This window comes from Sebastes umbrosus, chromosome 23, assembly GCF_015220745.1.
Source record: "Sebastes umbrosus isolate fSebUmb1 chromosome 23, fSebUmb1.pri, whole genome shotgun sequence".
Taxonomy (NCBI): domain Eukaryota; kingdom Metazoa; phylum Chordata; class Actinopteri; order Perciformes; family Sebastidae; genus Sebastes; species Sebastes umbrosus.
This window is the reverse complement of record NC_051291.1, coordinates 19680814-19701408: the sequence shown is the minus strand read 5'-3', so window position 1 is coordinate 19701408 and position 20595 is coordinate 19680814. Positions and strand designations below refer to the sequence as shown.

General features: G+C 40.7%; 3 protein-coding genes across 7 annotated transcripts in view; all 3 read left to right on the top strand.

Moving 5' to 3' along the window:
* Positions 1 to 190: 190 nt before the first annotated feature.
* prdm4 (PR domain containing 4) lies at positions 191 to 9181 on the top strand. Of its 4 annotated transcripts, none has more exons than XM_037761145.1 (12): positions 191 to 283; positions 616 to 679; positions 1411 to 1526; positions 1849 to 2037; positions 3027 to 3788; positions 4002 to 4151; positions 4445 to 4563; positions 4659 to 4744; positions 4879 to 5006; positions 6081 to 6650; positions 7601 to 7769; positions 8143 to 9181. In XM_037761145.1, exons 3-12 carry the CDS (start codon positions 1412 to 1414, stop codon positions 8504 to 8506), a joined length of 2652 nt encoding a protein of 883 aa, XP_037617073.1. In that variant the 5' UTR covers positions 191 to 283; positions 616 to 679; position 1411; the 3' UTR covers positions 8507 to 9181. The 4 variants fall into 4 exon arrangements, with proteins under 4 accessions (XP_037617073.1, XP_037617070.1, XP_037617072.1 ...); XM_037761142.1 differs by having other exon boundaries at positions 199 to 266; positions 8143 to 8506; XM_037761144.1 differs by lacking the exon at positions 191 to 283 and adding an exon at positions 293 to 366 and having other exon boundaries at positions 8143 to 8506.
* Positions 9182 to 9837: 656 nt separating this feature from the next.
* Positions 9838 to 17361, top strand: tmem209 (transmembrane protein 209). The gene is made up of 15 exons (XM_037761160.1): positions 9838 to 9952; positions 10319 to 10480; positions 10854 to 10912; positions 11037 to 11168; positions 11312 to 11541; positions 11670 to 11874; positions 12076 to 12251; positions 12376 to 12447; positions 12591 to 12687; positions 13561 to 13686; positions 13862 to 13959; positions 14970 to 15084; positions 15270 to 15367; positions 16179 to 16252; positions 16464 to 17361. Exons 2-15 carry the CDS (start codon positions 10341 to 10343, stop codon positions 16516 to 16518), a joined length of 1677 nt encoding a protein of 558 aa, XP_037617088.1. The 5' UTR covers positions 9838 to 9952; positions 10319 to 10340; the 3' UTR covers positions 16519 to 17361.
* Positions 17362 to 18909: 1548 nt separating this feature from the next.
* The window catches only part of ahcyl2b (adenosylhomocysteinase like 2b), a 53356-nt gene continuing 51670 nt past the window's right edge, over positions 18910 to 20595 (top strand). For both annotated transcript variants that reach the window (XM_037761065.1, XM_037761066.1), the window contains exon 1: positions 18910 to 19345. In XM_037761065.1, coding sequence (XP_037616993.1) covers positions 18989 to 19345 — 357 coding nt within the window. In that variant the 5' untranslated portion in view covers positions 18910 to 18988. The remainder of the gene's footprint in view (positions 19346 to 20595) is intronic.

Below are 20595 nucleotides of genomic sequence, written 5' to 3'. Positions count from 1 at the left end.
GTTTATTTTGGTGTTCCATATTTGTACACCATGATATCTGCTATATCACGATATCACATGCACATGCAATACAACCTGCAATATATTCATTCATTCATTCATTCTTTGCCTTCCTGGCCCTTTTGGTGATGATCCTCCTGTCTTTGTGCCTCTTTAGTGGAAGACACATAAACTGACCTGCGATCAGCCAAATCCTCCTCAGCTCCTCCAGCTCTAGAGCGCATGCGCACTAAGAGCAGTATGCTGTCATGGCCTCGTTCATGGAGGTATTATTGTGCTGCTGGTATGTTGTTGTTGTTTTCAAGGCTTCTTCCTTCTCGTATAATCTCTATTCTTGTAATGAAGCAACCCGTTCAGTCGTGACAGGTATTTCTTTACTCTAACCCAGCAGAAACACGTGATGTGTCTCTGCTCTGACGGTGTGTTGATGTGAGTTAGCCATGCTAATAACTTTAGCAGTGTGATGTTTAATGACTCACGTTAGTTACTAACAAGTCATGTTGAGTTGCATGCTACCTGCTACCTGCTGCTTCAGCTGTTGGTTTTGTAGAAGAATTGTAATTTGCATTTAGTTTAAAGTCGCCTTGTTTTCATCCCAGGTGTTTTCCTTCACAGGGAGAGAAGAATGAAAGCAGCTTTCAGCAGGACTCAGTTACTGATGATCAGCTGCTGACTTCAGGTAAACTAACGGAGCTAGCTCACACTGCACGATCACCTGGGTGTCTTTACCTGCTAACAATTACATATAAGAGCTTAATTAATCGAACATTTACACTAATTACAAGATAACAGAACTTCAATTCATGTCTTAATATTGCTAACTGTGTCTAAACAGCAGCCAGAAACCCAAACGATCAGCTGACTGTTGGGATGTTATTTAGCTTGTTGCTGTTTCTCTGTTTAAGATAAGATCAGATAAGATCAGATAAGATCAGATATTCCTTTATTAGTCCCGCAGTGGTGTTAATGTGCAGTGTGCAGCAGCAAAGGGGATAGTGCAAAAAACAAGATGCATCAGCTAACAGTAAAAAAGAGCTAAACAAAGTGTAACAAAATATGAACCATTGAAGGAAGTATAGAAATAGGAGCAGTATATACAGTATTGACAATAAACAGACTATTAACAAATTGCACAAGTGGAAAATGATATTGCACAGAGAGAATTAAATGAAATTCCACCTGAAAATATCAGGTTATTGTCAGTTTTCGGTGTGTAAGTGGTCTACTGGGAGCAGTGCTGGTGCTGGAGTCTGACAGCTGCAGGAAGGAAGGACCTGTGATAGCGCTCCTTCACACACTTTGGGTGGAGCAGCCTGTCGCTGAAGGAGCTCTCCAGTGCTGAGAGGGTGTCCTGCATGTCATTCTCCATCATGGATGACAGCTTAGCCAACAACTCTGTTGTTCCTCCAGGATGAACGACATGAACCTAAGTCCTGTGGGCATGGACCAGCTCAGTGTGCCCTCAGTGAGTGCCAGCCACCTGGGTCTGCCCACCTCCCCCACACACAACACCATTTCCACTGCAGGTATGGAAGACACTACACAGCCAGGCCTGTTAGCTCAAGCTGGGAAAACACACTAGACATAATACACCATTATAAGACTAAGCATCACATATTCAGTGATTGATCTTTGCAGATTACTGTCATAGATGTCATGTTTAGGTTTGCCCGTTCCAGTTGTCAGAATGAAACATGTTTGATATGCAGGGAGATAAACTGCTCAACAATATAAGATAGTAATTCTGCATTATATTTTAAAATCTCTTGGATCGGATAAGGATCTGTGCATTAGTCTCAGGCTCCAGCCCTTCTCTCTTTGCTGAATTGAATCTTGGTTTATTATCAGGCATGCCAGTGGCCATCCCCAGCCTGGGTCCTTCCTTGGGCTCCCTTCCCTCTGCCCTCTCGCTGATGCTCCCCATGGGTCCGCTGAGTGACAGAGGAGTGATGTGCGGCCTGCCAGAGAGGAACTACTCTCTGCCGCCTCCTCCATACCCCCACCTGGAGAGCAGCTACTTCCGACACATATTGCCAGGTGGAGTACTGTTTGTGTGAAATATATATCTCATCTATCTGTGTTGAAGTTCTCAAAGCAGTCGGACAGATTCTTGTGGTGCGGATGCTTGTTTAATTAGGCTTTATGCCAGATCAGGGGTCAGCAACCTGCGCCTCTTTAGCCCCTCTCCAGTGGCTCCCTCGGGATTTGCAATTTCATTTGGAAATGAATAGCTGTTTTTTTGTTTACATTTTCATTTTTATTCATCATTGTTGTAGGTCTATGGTACGACGGTACGACAGTATTAGGGCCACATTGAGGAAAAAAAATAAATCTGAGATTACGAGAATAAAATCCTAATATTATAAAGTAGTAATTTTACTTATTTTCTTTTTTTCTCTTAAAGTTATGACTTTATTCTCGTAATTTTATGACTTTTTTTCTTGTAAAGATATGACTTTATTCTCGTTATATTACAACTTTTATTCTCGTAAATTTATGACTTTATTCTCGTAATATTACGACTTTTTTTCTTTTAGTTATGACTTTATTCTCGTAGTATTACAACTTTGATTCTCGTAAAGTTATGACTTTTTTCTCGTAATATTACAACTTTTTTCTCGTAAAGTTATGACTTTATCCTCGTTATATTACAAATTTTTGTCTCGTTAAGTTATGACTTTATTCTCGTAATATTCCGACATTTTTTCTCTTTAAGTTATGATTTTATTCTCAAAATCTCAGATTTTTTCCCCTCAATGTGGCCCTAATACTCCGTAGTACATTTGTACTTTGGCCTTTATATACTATATACTTAGACTATAGGCTGTATTTCTTTCATCACAATTTCTAAATGTTTTGCAGCTCCAGACAGATTTTTTTTTTGCCTACATTGGCTCTCTTGATAGTAAAGGTTGCTGACCGCTGTCCCAGATGCTCTAATTTGATTTGAGTTAATGGATCAATCATGCTACTCGGTACTTTCAGTTTCAGCTCTAATCAAGTTCCCTCTCTCTTCCCTGTTGTAGGTATCCTGTCCTATCTGGCAGACCGTCCACCACCTCAATACATTCATCCCAGCAGCCTTAACATGGATGGGACCCTGTCAGTGTCCAGCAACAACCCCTCAGGTCTGGATCCCTACAGTGGCCCCGGAGGCCCACTGGAGCAGGGCCTGGTGCCCATGGACTCCAGACAGGTCAGCGGCCAGGGAGACCTCCACCAGACCGGTGCTCATGAGCTGGACTCAGGGTTGGCCATGGAGTCGCGTGTCAGCAGCCCCATGTCCCCTGACCGGATGGGAGAGGAGCTGGCCACCATGGACGGAGTCGTTGTGGTGTCTGACAGCCAGCAGCAGCTCGGAGGGGGACGGCAGCCTCAGCCACACGAGGGACTGAGTGGGGTGGACTCATCTGGCGGGGTGATGCCCCTCCACGGACCCCCTGTTCTCGAACTACCGGTGGTGATGGAGCCGGATCACATGGGGGGCCGGGTGGGGAACGCTGGGGGTGGAGGAGCTGGAGGACTTGGAGAGCAGCTCCACACTAACGGGGAGCTGAACTCAGGCGTCGTCAGCGTGGTGCTCACCGGCTCCATGGCGAGCCAGGGCCAGCTGGAGCCGGTGTCGCTCCACGGACACTCTGGGATGGGGCTGGAGGCGGTGAACGTGTCCCCCATCACCGCGGAGGTGTCGCTGGGGCCAGAAAACAACCTGGTGCTGGTCAACTCCAGCCTGCAGCTGGAGGATTCTACCTCTAACAAGGAGAACATGGTCACCGCCTTCACCATCTGTGAGTGTGTATTTGTGATAGTTTATTTTGAAATTAAAAAAAACTGGATACATCAGTAGATTTGAAAATCAAGTTTTCTAGATCGGACAAAAGTATTGGGAATCATATACAGCTCTAAAGCTTTGGAAAATACTATTATTCAGCAGAAAATATATCACTTAAATAACAATTTGTTGTTGTATAAATGACTTTTGTGCTGTCATCATCTTCCAGGGTGCACACTGTGTGAGCGCTCGTATACCTCAGACTGCCCAGAGCACGGCCCAGTCACCTTCATCCCTGACGCGCCTATCCAAAGCCGGGCTCGCCTCTCGCTGCCGCGTCCACTGTGCCTGCGCATCTCAGTGGCCGACGAACCGCTCGGTAAGAGAATAAATCCACTCAGCGTAATGCTAATGCTATTTTTTTGTATATGCTATTTAATTCATTATTATTTATGGAACAGAGTAAGAGACTTTTTAAGGATCACATAAGATTTGATGTACACAAACATGATTATTGGGACACTTTCTGAGAGTGATATCAAAGTAAAAGCACTGTTAGATGTTATTAAGATGTCTTATATAAAGAAAAGGTTTTAAAAAAGATAGTAAACGAAAAACATTTGGTAGACCATCAATTAGATTATTGTCAAAATGTGCTTACACCCCTCTTAGGAGTTTTTGCACGGGACGTCATTCCTCCAAGGACCTGCTTTGGACCAATGGTGGGCCAGCACTGTAGCAACGTGGACCTTTGTGATTGGCCAGAAAAGGAAACGCCACAAATATGGAAGGTCAGTGCAGTCAGTGGCTTCGGTTGGACCCGTGGTTTGTCACAGTCAGTTCAGAATCATTATAATAAGTAGATGAACCCATTTCTCTCTTTCAGATGTACCACAACAATGTGCTGGAATTCTACATCGTGACGACGGACGAGAACGAGTGCAACTGGATGATGTTTGTCCGCAAAGCGAGGTACGACACAGAGCTGAGTAAGATTAAGAAGTGCCCTTCTCCATCAAATTGTCAGTGTTTGTGATCAGCAGTTATTTCAGTCTAGCCAATATGCTAATAAACTATCCCTATCTGCTGTGTTTCTGTGTGTTTAGGACCCGTGAGGAACAGAACCTGGTGGCGTACCCTGCCAATGGTAAACTGTTCTTCTGTACAACCACAGAGCTCCACCCGGACCAGGAGCTGCTCTTCTATTACAGCAGAGACTACTGCAGGCTGATAGGTGAGATGACAGATGGTTAAACCTATAAAGTATTTTTTTTAATAATTTTAAAGGGTGGGTCCATTATTTTTTTTATTTTTTTTTTAGGTTTTTATATCATTCTGTAGCTTCTCAGTGGTGTTCCTTATGTATTCAAATCCCAACATTCAAATTTTAGTTGAAGTCGGTGTGTTTTAGCATCAAAATGCTATTTTTTGAAGCCCTTCTAAAACTTTTTCCCCACGTGACCTGACGTAGGTTTCTGCATGATGACGCTGCTACATGTACAGTCTATACAGTACATACAGTATCTTAGATGGCGGTCGGCACGCTCCCAGTTTGAAGAAGCAGAAAGGAACTCCGGCACTGAAGCAAAGCAATGTACTGTTGTGTGGACGCCACGTTAGTTCGGATCAGAAAGTCACACAATAACACAAACTATCCGATCGATGCAGCGGTAGACCAGCAACTCCTGTGTTCTGTGAGGTAAAATTAATGTTTTTGTGAATGGAGTCTGGTGGCTTTGAAAACAGGAATATAACGGCTTCAGTTCCCCATCAGAAAGGGCTGTCTGACGGCGAGGTAAAGCTGTGAAAATATTCTAAATATAGCGTACACTTAATCTGATATCGATTTTTTTTTGTTGTTTTTAATGTGGCTAAAAGTTTTTCTGCTGCTGCCGTCCACAGACGTTTTACCTCGCTGTCAGACAGCCCTTTCCGACGAGAAACTGAAGCCGTTATATCTCTCTCTTCAAAGCCACCAGACTCCATTCACAAAAGCAGTAATTTTACCTCACAGAACACGGGAGTATACACACACCTCCACTTCTAAAAATCCAAACTAACCCTTTCGGTTATTTCCAAACTTGGCAGAGCTAACTTTGACTCAGCTAGTGCTAGCGTTCACATTATTCTACCTTATTGATCAGCTTACTTTGGTAACCTACGTCTCGTCTTTTTGAAGCGGCTGAGTAGACGTTTCCATTTGAAAAAAGCGAAACAGAACGCAGATGGACCCGCCCTTTAAAGAAGCCACAAAGATCCACTGGTTATCCATCGATTGACCGTTCCACCATCTCTTCTGTCTCCACAGGTGTTCCTCAGGTGCCCGAGGGCCAGATCTGCCAATGTGGCAAAGAGTGCTCCTCCTTCTCTGAGCTCAAGTCTCACCTTGGCAGCCATAACAGTAACCACAGCCATAACCAACCTCCACACAGCCACAGCCCATCGCAGCAGGACCACTCTCAGCAACAGCAGCAACAACCACAGCAACAGCAGCAGCAGCAACAAGAGCAACAACAACAGCAACACACTCACCAGGAAGAGAAGCTGACCAATGGGACCTCGAGCTCCTCCTCTTCCCCGTGGCCCTGCCACGCCCACGCTGCAGGACAAACAAACAGTGATAACACCAACAGCAGCAGCAACAGAGGCGGCAGTAACAGAAACTCTAATAACAATGTTACCTCCAGAGCAAAAGGTCAGGGTCACGTACGGGAGAAGAAATTCAAGTGCAGCATGTGTTCCCGGGCTTTTCTCACGTCCACAAAGCTCAACGTGCACTTCATGGGGCACGTGGGGATGAAACCTCACAAGTGTGAATACTGCAGTAAGGCCTTCAGCGATCCCAGCAACCTCAGGATGCACCTCAAGATCCACACAGGTGTGTACAGAGATAACTGAAGTGTGAAGGGATTTGATTTTTAAACATCTGTCTTTTCAACAAGTCACATAAAAAGTCAGAATTAGAAAAACTCAACTATACATATATGAGTTTTTTTTTTCCTAGAAAGACGTGTTTGACAAATTGCAACCAAGCGAATGCACCTCAAAAGAAAATTACAAATTAAAAGCAGTATCATAGCACCCTTTAACACGGAGTATAGTGATGCACAGGTTATTAATAACTTACAGGAACATTGCATGAAATAGTCCACCTTCTTTTTCCACTCTCTCTGTCTCTTTCTCAAACACACACACACACACACCAGCCTTAGTGGCGTCATTTTAACACATTATATGCCACAATGTGCTGTCAAGAGGTCGTGGTCATTTCAAGTATGTCTGTGAGATGACGCACACACACTGCGAGCCATGGTGTTCGAGTCCACTTGTCTCAGACCTCAGTCCTGACATTTATTGTGCTGCTATAATGTATAGAGTTGGCGGTTTGTGGGTCAGGTCGGGTTCGGGTGGTTGATTAATGCATATTTTTGCAGGTCAGGTGGTGTGGAGTGGCTCTCATAACAGGTCGGGTGGGTGCGGGTTATAAAAAAAAAAAAACCTGACCCACGCATGACTAGTTGAGTAGTTCGATACCGCTCTCATATCTGTCCGTTAGATATGAAGCTACAGCTGGCAGGCAGATTTTGTTACCATCGGACACAGCCAGGCTAGCAGTTTCCCCCTGTTTCCAGTCTTTGTGCTAAGCTAAGCTAACCGGCTGCTGGCTGTAGCTTCATATTGAGTAGACAGAAATGGGAGCGGTATCAATCTTCTCGTCTAACTCGCGGCAAGAAAGTGAATAAAAAATATATTCCAGAAAATGTCAAACTTTTGCTTTAAAATATTCTCAACCTCTGAAACTCTTTTTTTTTTTCCCCCCACCAACAGGTCAGAAGAACTACAGATGCACGGTTTGCGAGAAGTTGTTTACCCAGAAATCCCACGTGGCGTCGCACATGCTCATCCACACTGGTGCAGAGAAGCTCAAGTGTGACCTCTGTGACCGAGCATTCATCAGGAAACACGACCTGAAACAACACATGTTCTCTCACACACAGTATGTAACGTATTTATTGCATTCTAGATAAAGCTGTAGAATTAAACAGTTACTTTATGAGTCAGCAGATTAACGCTGAATCCACATCAGGACTCGACTTTTGTTTGGCCACACTTCGCCGTAGAATCAAACGGCTGCAGGTCGCTGAACTCGGGAGCAGCCGCTACAGCTTTTCATAGACGTTGCATGGCAGTTCGCCAGTTTGCATGATGTGAATTTGGCGTAAAAGATTATGGTCTGTTTTGCAGTGATTGTAGTAATTTGTTTTTTTTTCTGTACTCTGGTCTCTTTTGCAAAAGATCTCAATGAGATTACCTGATGAAATAAAGATCATATAACGTGCGTATTGTCTTCTTTCCCTTTTCCACCACAGTGAGCGGCGGATCCAGTGCCCGAAGTGCAACAAACATTTCCTCAAGACCAACCACCTGAAGAAACATATGAACTCTCACGAGGGCCGGAGAGACTTTGTCTGTGAGAAATGCCACAAAGCTTTCCTCACCAAATACCACCTCACCCGTCACCTCAAGATATGCAAGGGGCCCAAGACGGAGAGAGCATCGCGGAAGGAGCAGGAATTAGACGAGGAAGAAGATGAAGAGGATGAGGAAGAGGAGGAGGATGATAACGGTAGGGGAGGAGGAGGAGAGAGACTCGTTGACTCAGCCAGCACTGAAGACTGTGGTTTAGATGTTGGAGGATATAACTCTGAGAAGTCCCTGTCGCCCTCTCATTGACAACACTGTGCCTTTTAATATGTCTTGTTTATTTATATACTTTATTACAATAATAATTGTTACCTCTATTTTTTTTTTTTTTGCCAAATATCAGTTACAACACCTTACATAATTAGTACATTTTAGTTGCCACATTTTACATAATCCAAATTGTACAATCATGTTTAGTCTCACACAAGCTTCTCAGTGCTGCTAAAATCATCTTTGTCATATTATAAGACAACTGATAAAGATCTGACTGTATTTCTACAAAGCTCTCTCTCTCTCTCTTCATTTAACTCAGGCCTGTCTAATATTGGTTAATGGGATTCATATAAGCTGTCTTTCATTCAATTTTATTCATTATTCTGTTTCTTTTTTTTGACTCGCACAATAACATGAGATGAAGAGCTGATATTGATTTGTAGTTTGCGCAATAGTGTCGGTTAACATTTCTAATGCCATCTTCTTGCGTTTTCATTCTGGTATGTCACTGCTAAATGGCCCGAGTCTTTATTTATTAAAAGCAGCATTTTGTATTCTTCTTTTTTATTTAAAAATCCTGTATGAATGGAGGAGAATCTGTTGAAAACAGGAATCTGGGCATTAATGTGATATTCCTCATTGTGTGAGTAATGTTATAGTTCCATATTATGTGTTGCATAATGTTTTAATAAATAAACATTTACAGCTATTTCATGTTGTTGGACTGCAGGTCATTGCTAACCCATCTACATTCAACGCATGATCATCCAGTCTCACTTGGATGTAATTTGTGACACAATCGGGATGGTGTGCTTCTTTTCCAATCCAATTTAAAGTGCTTTACTGGCATGAAAGTTTCCAAAACAATGTTGCCAAAGCATCAAAATACAAAACACAAATACACAATAATATTAATAATGACACAAAATTACAATTGTTATATATTAATATTTATACAGTATTATAATTGCATTATATATATATAAATATAAATATTATAATATTTAAAATTTCCTTTGTGCACAAATGAATCCCTAAAAGTACTCTCTCTATATATATACAACATTAAATAATTACACTAAATATTGTGTATTTGTCATGATAGTATTGCTTATGGCCAATCATTGCCACTACTATACTGCCCTCCCGTGGTGTCCACGCGTAACTACACTTCTGTGTGCGTTGAAAGTTTTATTTTGAAATAATTTACCGGAAATGTGATTATGCTTTTGACTAATTTATCAGTTCCTCTCTGCCACCACTAGAGGGCAGCAAACACTCATATATATATACATTATTCATGTTAAACAACTGGTAAATAAAAAAATGTTTAATTAATTAATGCACCTATAAACTGATTTGCCAACCGCCAATCAACACCAAAGAAGAAGAAGCAGAAGAAGGATACCGGATGTACGTCATGTAGCTTCCGGTTAAAATACAAAAACATGCAGCGCCGCGGTTGTCATTCACTGTAGCGTGGTATGATGATGAATAATCTATATCTACTACATGTTGTAGTTGTGTTTTGGTTGTTTCACTTTTGGTATAAAATTCTGTATTAATAGTTGTTGAAATTGACACTGAAACTATACTTTCTTTCACAAGTTCTGTGTGGTTTATATATGTGAGCAAGCTAACTTTAGCTAACCTGTTAGCTAGCAGGTCGGCTAACTGAGCTCTACTTCTGTAGCTGTAAGTCATGTAGCTACAGCTGTCTGCCACACAGTGTTAGGAGAGTGATCTGTTCTGTACCACCTCCTGCGTGTTAGCTGCAACTTTTAATCTCTTCTTGAATGTAGCTCACTGCATGCTCACTCTGTGTTTGTCTCTGCTCCTTGTCCTCAGCCTGAACAGAACAGAGACAGTCATGTTGACCCCAGGGAAGGACGGGATGCCCAGTATGATAGACAGGGCTCTGAGGATGAGGAGGGAGGAACAGGCTCGTCAGGTGGTCCTGGCCTGGGCTGTCCTCAACGTGTCTCTAGCTGGCATGATTTACACTGAGATGTAAGTTGTCCTCACCTCAGTAATGTGCTGTCTTCATTCATTCCATTTCCCACTTGTGCAATTCTGTTTATTGTCAATACTGTATATACTACTCCTATTTTTATACTTCCTTCTATTTAAATGGTTTCATATTTTGTTACACTTTGTTAGCTCTTTTTTTTTTTAACTGTGTTACCTGATGCATCTTGTTTTTTGCATTATCCCCTTTGCTGCTGTACACTGCAAATTTCCCCACTGCGGGACTAATAACGGAATGTCTTATCTGATCTTATCTTGCAAACATTAGCAATCATTTGTAACGTACTAATTTACTGTACCATCATCTCCCATCTCTGCTCTGTGTGTGTGTGTGTGTTTTTTACTGTTTTGTTAGGTCAGGGAAATTGCTGAGCCGATACTACAACATCACCTACTGGCCTATCTGGTACATTGGTGAGCTCCCTCTACTCTCATTTATTTAAAGATGTCTACTGGAGTTAAGAAGTGCCTTCAATTAAACGGTATTATAAAGACTCTGTATGCTAAATGTGTCCTTCTCTTCTGTTGTCATTTACAGAACTGGTGCTGGCCTCTCTATTTAGCCTCAATGCCCTTTTTGACTTCTGGAAATATTTCAAATACACAATGGCTCCCTCCACCATTGCTGTATCCCCTGAGCAGCATCACCTCCTGGGTCTGAGAAACACGGGTGCGGCTATGTCTTTTTTACCTGCTGAATTTGTATTTTTCACTCTCCTTTTGTTTAATATGTAATATGTAAACACACTTAGGTCCTTTAGTTTTGAATATGGGACTTATTAAGTATGCTGGTTGTTGTCTGTCCCCTTGCAGGTATTCAGGCCTCTCCGCCCCAAAAGCCAGAAAAAAAGGAAACCCCAGTTCCAGCCCAGTCGTCTCCGCTGCAGGGCCAGAGCGTTCTGAGTTTCAGCCCCTCACGGCCGGCGACCACCAGCCCCAAGTTTTCCCCCAGCTGTGTACCCGGGTACAGCCCTCCTCTCGGCAGCCCATCCACTCCAAACAGTGCGGGGGGGCCCTTTTCCCCCTCAGTGGCCTTTGGAAAGGTACGTCCATCACATCATAGTTATCTGGCCTAGCCTGGAGATGTGTGCTGGGTCAATGTAATGGATGAATTTCCTCAAACATGATTCTCCCTCTTCACATAGAGAGCTTTATGTTCTTCCTTTCTCAGGTGTTGAGCTACAGTCCCTCCCCTGGCTCCTCTCCCTACCCCAGCAGCATCGGACCAGCAGAAGGCTCCAGCTTGAGAGCACGATATCGCACGTCCCCCTCCGTGTTCAACTCCCCTGGAAGCAAAGAGGACTACATGGAGGATCTGAAAAGCCTGGAGAGGTTCCTCCGCACAGAGGAGGAGAGGAGTCACCGCAGCCAGCTAGGTACAGTATGCCAGTGTTGGAGGAACTCCATTGCTAATATAAACTTTATTCACCCAGAGTCACTGGCATATCTCAGACAGGCAGATGTTTGTATTCGCAAGCTTTTGCCAATCAATTCTTTTGATGATTTATTAGTTATCATCTCAATCTGAGTTAATGTGATCATAGAATGATATCATATTGAACTGGTGCTCACTGTAGGGAGTCCAGAGTCTGTGTCTCCGAGCCACAGCCCAACGTTTTGGAACTACAACCGCTCAGTGGGAGATTACGCCCAGAGCCTGAGGAAGTTCCTGTACCAGCCGGCCTGCCGCTCTCAGGCGCCATCTGCCCACAAGGATGAGACGGACCTGGGCTCCAAACAGGCTGCAGAGGAGGTCTGTCATTGTTTTTGTGCCCTAATACAGACAAAATAATATTGTTTTTCAAAGTGAGACGTGTGAGTCTGTCGGTGTCGGAGTAGAATGTGATTATTGGCATGTTTCCCTTCCTGTAATGTAGGTGTGGGCCAGAATCACAACCAGTCGCCCGGTAGTGGACCGCATTGATAGCTGGACAGCCAAGCTTAGAAATGTGAGTGTTCAAACATAATTACAGAACTACATACTCAAAAAACTTTGTTTATGAAAAAGTTGAATGCATGATTTTTGTTCCACCTAAATTTGAATTTAGTAAGAAAATACATCAGAACATAAATCTATTTGTGTCTTTTGCAGTGGATCAGTGACACCATCTTGGTCTCCCTGGTCAAGGAGACAGACTCTATCAACAGTCAGCTCAGGAGGATGGGCTGCCCTGAGCTCCAGATAGGAGGTAAACTATAGCTATTTTCATTGTGTCGATTCATCTGATGATTATTTTCTTGTTTAATCGATTAGTTGTTTGGGCTATAAAATGTCAGAAAATGGTGAAAAATGTCGATCAGGGTTCCCCAAAGCCCAAGATGACGTCCTCAAATGACTTGTTTTGTCCACAACTCAAACATATTCAGTTTACTGTCACAGAGGAGGAAAGAAACCAGAAAATATTCACATTTAAGAAGCTGGAATCAGAGAATTTTGACTTATGTTTTCTTAAAAATTACTCGGACTGATTAATTGTTCATCAAAATAGTTGGCGATTAACTTAATAGTTGACAACTAATCGATTAATCGTTTCAGCTCTAAGATAAACCATCTGAGAACATGAGTCATTGGAAATGTGCTCTGTCCTCACACCGCTGATGGGTCAATGGAAAGTGCCAGTCACAGAGGACTAAATGATAAACTTTTGTCATAGAAATATTATATTTTTGTAAGTAATATTATATTAATATGCCATTGGATGAAAATGTTAAAAATACATTTTTATAAATTTAGAAAATCTGCTTATTGCTCAGCCATAGTGAGAACTATACCTTATAGAAACATATGGGTTTTATATGTTTTATTGCACAAAAAACAATGAACTTGGCTATCTAAATGAACATGCAAAATATTTTCATGTTACCGCAGCAGAGCTGATTTTTTATTTTTATTTTCTTGAGCGTCTCAAAAATGTAAATGAATATGCCGACAAGTACAATCAACAGCAAGAAAGCAGTTTGTTTAGGGAAGTGTGTAACACACATTTCCAATTCAATGCAAAAAACCTCTTCTGAAATATGGATTATGGAGTCTCACTAGTTTTCACTCTTTCCTCCACCAGAGGCCAGCATAAGCAGCCTGAAACAGGCAGCAGTGATGAAAGCCTCGTCCATCCCCACTATGAACTCTATTGTTCAGTATCTGGACATCACTCCCAACCAGGAGTATCTAGTGGACCGCGTGAAGGGTAGGTTCAACAATACAGTACGTGTGTGTGTGCGCCTGACATTTGATGTACGCTCAATGTGATGGTGTGTGAGTGTAAGGGGAAAAAAAAAAAATCGAATTTCATGGTGGTATAGTGGAAGACATTTTTTATTCATGTGTGTTTTTCCTGTGCTTTGTGTATTGTGTTCTGTCAGAGCTGGCTCACAGCGGCTGCATGAGCTCATTTCGCTGGAATGGTGGTGGTGATCTGAAGAACAGGAAGTGGGACACAGACCTCCCCACGGACTGTGCTGTGAGTCTACACACATAACACATTTGGTCCATAAAATTGTGAAATATGCACATCACAAGTGAAGCATGATGATGTTTGATGTCCTCTAATGCCTTGTTTTGTCCAAAGATATTCAGATATTTTTAGGGCTGAATAGTAAGACGCTTCAAAGCTTCATTCATAACATTGACATTCAAATTCTAAATCAACATTCGAATGCTGCGCAGCTTTCTTTTTTTGTTGTTGTTGCAAGTATTCACTCTGTTTAAATCTTATATTTGTGCACAGTTGCTGATAAAGATCAGGCTACACTAATATGATTAGTATTATACTATTTTGTAGAATAAGATTCAAGTGGTGGCTGCGTGGGATTGTTTACGACTCATGTGATCCAAACATTTCCAAAAACTCCAGAGCGTGGTAAAGTTCAAAAGTCAATATTTATTGAAAAAAAAAATACATATAATCATTTCCAAAATTCACATGTTTTTATTTAACGAAATATTTGGCTTTAATCCATATTTGTTGGCGTTTAGCCTTTCAAAAACAACATTTTCACTGCGGCCAAAAAATGATTTGCTCTACCGCTTGCTATGTACACACGCACGCACTGACGATTCATATTCATTAAAGAAAGTTTAATAAAAGACTAACTCATTCAATCAGATGAATCACTTTATTCAAATTGAGGGTTTTTTGTTCAAGGATTATTATTTTTTTCAGGGTGATGACGTAATAACATGAAAATTCAAATTTCATAGTCGCAACAGTGTTACATTCTCGTCATCAAAAGGTTTTCATTTTTCTTGTATGGATAAGACAGGTCCTAATACAAATATCAGTAAGAGAGCAGGCTCCTCAGGTTGGGACTAGTTAGTGCAACAACTTGTTTCACTTTTCAAATACATGCAAATGTGTCAGTTTACAGACAGCTTAATAATACAGTATATATGCAGTAGCAGTTTGGGTGTCTTTTCTCATCAGTGGTGGATCACCAGCCAAATACCTAAATACTTTGTGTGTCCCTCTAGATCCTCATGCATATGTTTTGTACGTACTTGGACTCCAGACTGCCCCCACATCCAAAGTACCCAGACGGGAAGACTTTCACTTCGCAGCACTTCAGCCACACCCCAGACAAACCTGGTAAACACACACACACACACACACACACACACACACACACACACACACACACACACACACACACACTAGCCAAACAGGAAGGAAGAATAATAAAATTCTTGAAACACAACATCTACTTTCTATTTTTACTTCACGTCTTCATGCTGTTTCTGTTCTTGTGTCCCTCTGTCTGTTCACTCTCGTAGATGTTACAAAGGAGAGCCTCTTCTGCGTCCACCAAAGCAGCACCACTCCCCCTCACTACCAGCTCATCTACCAGGGACACATCTACAGTCTACCCAAGGTGACAGCAAAAACAACCTTCTCAACCAAACCAAACAACCAAGTCTTCTCACTCTTTTTCTTTTCAAAATAATTTCTCTGTTTTTTTATTTTTCAGGCTCTTACAAAACAGTTTGTGCTTTTATTTTGCCCTTCAAATCCCCAAAGAAGACAGTTTTCTAAGTTGTACTATTTATAGATCTCCCTCAAACATAAGATCAAATCATTCTTACAGAATCCCTTAAGGTTTGAACTTGTCAAATGCTTATAAAATGCAGAATAATAAATACAAAGCACATAAAAATAACAATGTAGTACACATTTCCAACAACAAGAAATTATATTCTACGTCAGTACATTTGAGAATAAATCTGTTTTTCAGCGCTCTGTAAGCTTGTTAATACTTGTGTCCTTACAGCATCTTGTGGTTGAGATCCACTGTTAGAATTTAATGATTTTTGGCCAAAGATAAAACTGAATGATAGCTGTTTTTCTGACCTTTTAATGAAAGAATTTCAATTTTTTTTTGTCCATTTTATTGTTCGCTTGTAAGCGGGTCCCACCTCATGTTTTGAATGTTCCTCTCGATCAAGAGTTTTGTGTCAGCTGCATTGGACTTTGCCTTGTTATACACTGATAAAGCATAGAGTGCTCTGTATCTAGGGGCCTTCATCACACCGGTAATCCCCACATATGTTACAAATATCCCTGAGAAACGCCAAGACACTCAGGGCACCAGAACAGACATCTCATTCATAAACAAATCAGGATGTCTTCCTCTTCCGTTACGCTTTGACTGCAATAACACAAAACCATCTTGACCTCTATTACAGGGCAGGAACAACCTGTTCCACACAATCCTCATGTTCCTCTATGTCATCAAGACTAAGGAGTCAGGGATGCTGGGGTGAGTGCTTCTACCTCTGCTACTAAAATCCTGTTAAAGGCCGGCTAGCTCGTATAGTACATGCCATTTCAAGAGTATAATGAAATATTGATTAATTTTCAACAGAAAGGTCATACACCAAAGCGCAGATTGCATTTTGATTTAAAATGATCGGTTTGACCTTGGCTTGTCTTCTGTAGGATTATTAAATTGCTTATCATATTTTCTTCAGGAGAGTAAATCTGGGCCTCTCTGGTGTGAACATCTTATGGATATTTGAGAACTGATGCGTCATCATTTACCAAGCAACAAAAAGCTGCAAGTGGATTTTTCTCCCCACAATGCTGTGTGGCTACACTGGTTGGAATACCAACTTAAGGACCGCTCTTTCAGGGGCACACCAGAAAAGCAGCACTTCACTTTGAAAGACAATAAATGCATATTTTTGGACATTTTCTCATTTTTTAGTGTACAAATTGGTAACATTCTGTATTGTCATTTTAAGGACACATTTCTGTTGCACCACAGCGTGCTTATGATACACTGACTGCAGAGCTGTATTTTTTAACATTGTTTGGGTTTCTGGTTTTGTATTTTGAGAATGTACCAGCATGGCAGCCTTGTAAATAATATACCTCAGATTCATCTGGTGAAATGTAAAGGGCTCAGCATGAATGTAAATATAGTGTGTGTGGACTTGACTTTTGTTTTCTCAAAGCTTCAATAACCTGTTGCAACTGGTATGCTGTTTTCTTCCTGTAGTCGAATGATTGTCTACCGTAGTAGGGATGATCCTGACATGCTTGAAGTCACTTGCAGAAATTGGACTTGTGAAAACAGAAGCAATACACAATAAGTTCATGTATTGCTGTATTCTGTAGTAGCGAACTTTCCTATAGTACTAGGCTGCAATGCAACACACAACTATGTACAGTGTTAATTCTTTTGATATGCGATGGAGAACAAATGAAAAGCCTTTGAATCACCAAAGTCTTTTTTTTCTGAATATAATGTCTTTTACAGAATCCATTTGTTAAATGTCAAACCTTCTACATGTTTGCTTGTTTTCAATAATGCCATTTTGCATTTGTCTCAAGACTTGAAAATAAAATTGAGATATTGAAAAAAAACAGTTGAAGTGTGTCAGTTATTTTTTGACTATGAAAAGCATCCACTAGGTGGCAGTACAGTTCATTTTTTAAGATTTGACCTTACTCCTGGTCTCTTTTCTTATATGACATACTGCATGATATCCACAGTGCAGCACTGTAATGTGATGCAGTATCATGGGCAGCAACGTCCAGTGAATGACTTGAGGCTGGATAACAATGCTGACTGACAATTTCAAGTATTATTAAAATCATTTTGTGTCAACATTGGTTGAGGACAAATTGTTTTTGTTGGGAAATTCCTTCATAATGTAATATTACATGTGATTAACTGCACCCTGGTGATGGTAAATCTCACACAGAAAATTGAAAATGACTGATTTAAAAAAAACATTTATAAATGTTATACTGTGAGCAGACAGCATTATCTGGCTTTGTTTTGTAGTTTAGTGTCGTCCTCTTTTATGACAAACTTAATTTCCCATAATGCAGTTCACAGTGTAGCTTTTCCTGGTGGGCAATGTAGTCACTTTATCCATTAGGACTCATTTTCAGCTAAATAAAATGCACGTTTTTGTTTGTTTTTTTTAAACAATATTTTTATTGAATTTTACATATAGACATATATATATATATACATACATACATACAGACAGACTAACAATATTAATAATTAAATTATACAATGAAATGTTTAGTCAGAATTTCAAAGAAAGAGAGACATGACATTCCATGTATTTCACTTATCTAACAAAGAAAAAAATAAAAGATAAGACACAATAAATAAATACCTCAAAGAAGAAGGATAAAAAAAACAAAAACAAAAAAAAACACAACACAACAATTTCATAAAATGCATATGTTAATGGTTTTATTGTTTTTCCCCATGTTGACTAACGTTTTGTAAAATGTCAGATATGTGCCTATCATTGGCATTAGAGGTGGCCTATGGGGGGAAATTGAGATATAGTCACTTTATCGATTAGGACTCATTTTCAGCTAAATAAAATGCACATGTTTTTTGTTTTTTTTAAACAATATTTTTATTGAATTTTACATATAGACATATATACATATACAGACAGACTAACAATATTAATAGTTAAATTATACAATGAAATGTTTAGTCAGAATTTCAAAGAGAGAGAGAGACATGATATTTCATGTATTTCACTTATCTAACAAAGAAAACAAATAAAATAAGAGATAAGACTAAATAATTAAATAATTAAATAATAAATAAATACATATTTTATTAAATTATTTTATTTTATTAGTAATTTTTATTTTATTTTATTAATTATTTTATTTTATTATTAAATATTTTATTAAGTTATTTTATTTTATTATTAAATAATAAATAAATAAATACAAAAGAAGAAAAACAAAAAAAAAACAATTTCAACAACAGCACTCAGCATAAAATGCACATATTAATGGTTTTACTGTTTTTCCCCATGTTGACTAACGTTTTGTAAAATGTCAGATGTGCCTATCATTGGCATTAGAGGTGGCCTACGGGGGGAAATGAGATTACTTATATAAACTACAAGGACCATCATGCATTTGGGCACAGTCGCTCCTCCGCTCACATCCGCTTGACTCGCTATTTGTGTTGGAAAAAGGGACTTTGTGAAACTGCAGCGAGATGTCAGTCCAGGTTGTGGCAGCGAAAATGGCAGAGGTCGAACTCAAAGACGTCCCCACCGGCAAAGACTTACCGGCGGGTTCCCCGGTGACACCACCGACCTCGGAGGGCAAGAGCGTCCTCGCCCGGACCGACCCACACGAGGCCGGGTCCTCCTCCGCCGCCGCGTCCCCGACAGCGGAGCTGTCCTCCGGGGCTAAAGCCGGGCAGGACGGCAGCAGCCTGGGTCTGCTCACCCCCAACCCCGCCAAGATGCCGCAGGCGTCGGCTATGAAGCGGACGGACCCGCAGCAGAACGGCGGAGAGGCTTTCGTCAACCGGGACGGGACCGTGGCCGAGGCTCCGCGGATGAAAAAGGCGAGTGAGAACAACGTTTTCTCTCCATAGCGACGGTGTTACCGGACCAACCGCTATGAGCAGCGAGCTGCTGGGAGAGCTGGCATTGTGTGTGACGATGCTAACAAGCTAGCTGCTTCATGTAATGATGGTCCTCGATGCTAATAACACTGTGGAGGGTGTAATAAGCGCTAAACACTGTTTTTAAAACAGGTTTACTCATTTAGTTTAGGCTGACATAGCTAGATCTTTAGGATATGAACTCAGTAGCTGGATAAAAGTACCACACTGCTCTCACAAGTTTTGAGATTGAGTGTTGATAGTTTACAAACATAGCTCACACTTTGGTTGCTTTGTGGATGTGGCTGTAACCATAACCTTAGCATAACCATAACCTCACATCTAATACAGAATATGATGCATAAGCAGTGTCACTTGACTGGAAGCTTAAATTGCTGCTAGTTTGCTTTAGTAATTACCATTTGTGCTTGGTCAACAAGAAAAATGTCAATTTAGTAACTTCCACTGTAATGGGACCCTGTTGCAGCACTGTGTCAGCACATGATATATAGCTGTTTTCAGTAGTTATCTTATTTGGCAAACATTTTTGAAGTAGCTTAAATACAGTAAAGTAAAGGCTGGCATAGCTAGATCTTTAGGATATGAACTCAGTAGCTGGATAAAAGTACCCACACTGCTCTCACAAGTTTTGTGAGTATTGCTAGTTTAAAAACACACAGCTCACATTGTTGTTGTTTTGTGGATGTGGCTATAACCATAACCTCATTAAAATACAGAATATGACAGTGTCAATCACTTGACTGGAAGTTTAAGTTGCTGTCTTTGCTAGTTTGCTTTAATAATTACCATTTGTGCTTGGTCAACAAGAAAAATTACAATTTAGTAACTTCCACTCTAATGGGACCCTGTTGCAGCACTGTGTCAGCACATGCTATATATATATATATATATATATATATATATATATATATATATAGCTGTTTTCAGTAGTTATCTTATTTGGCAAACATTTTTGAAGTAACTTAGATACAGTAAAGTAGAATTAACTATATTGGTGCTGCTGTGTGTGTCTCAAGGTGACTTTAACTTGTTGCACCTGCTTGGTAACCATAACCTTACATGAAATACAGAATATAGCGAAAATAAGCAGTGTCAGTCTCTTGACTTGAAGCTTAAGTTGCTGTCTTTGCTCGTTTGCTTTATTAATTACCATTTGTGCTTGGTCAACAAGAAAAATGACAATTTAGTAA

Coding starts and splice junctions, on each gene's coding strand:
- prdm4 (XM_037761145.1), top strand. CDS start 1,412: ATGAACGACATGAACCTAAGTCCTGTGGGCATGGACCAGCTCAGTGTG. Junction 4,564..4,658: donor AAACGCCACAAATATGGAAG/GTCAGTGCAGTC, acceptor TCTCTCTTTCAG/ATGTACCACAACAATGTGCT. Junction 7,770..8,142: donor CACATGTTCTCTCACACACA/GTATGTAACGTA, acceptor TTTCCACCACAG/TGAGCGGCGGATCCAGTGCC.
- tmem209 (XM_037761160.1), top strand. CDS start 10,341: ATGTTGACCCCAGGGAAGGACGGGATGCCCAGTATGATAGACAGGGCT. Junction 15,085..15,269: donor CCACACCCCAGACAAACCTG/GTAAACACACAC, acceptor TCACTCTCGTAG/ATGTTACAAAGGAGAGCCTC. Junction 15,368..16,178: donor ACATCTACAGTCTACCCAAG/GTGACAGCAAAA, acceptor CCTCTATTACAG/GGCAGGAACAACCTGTTCCA.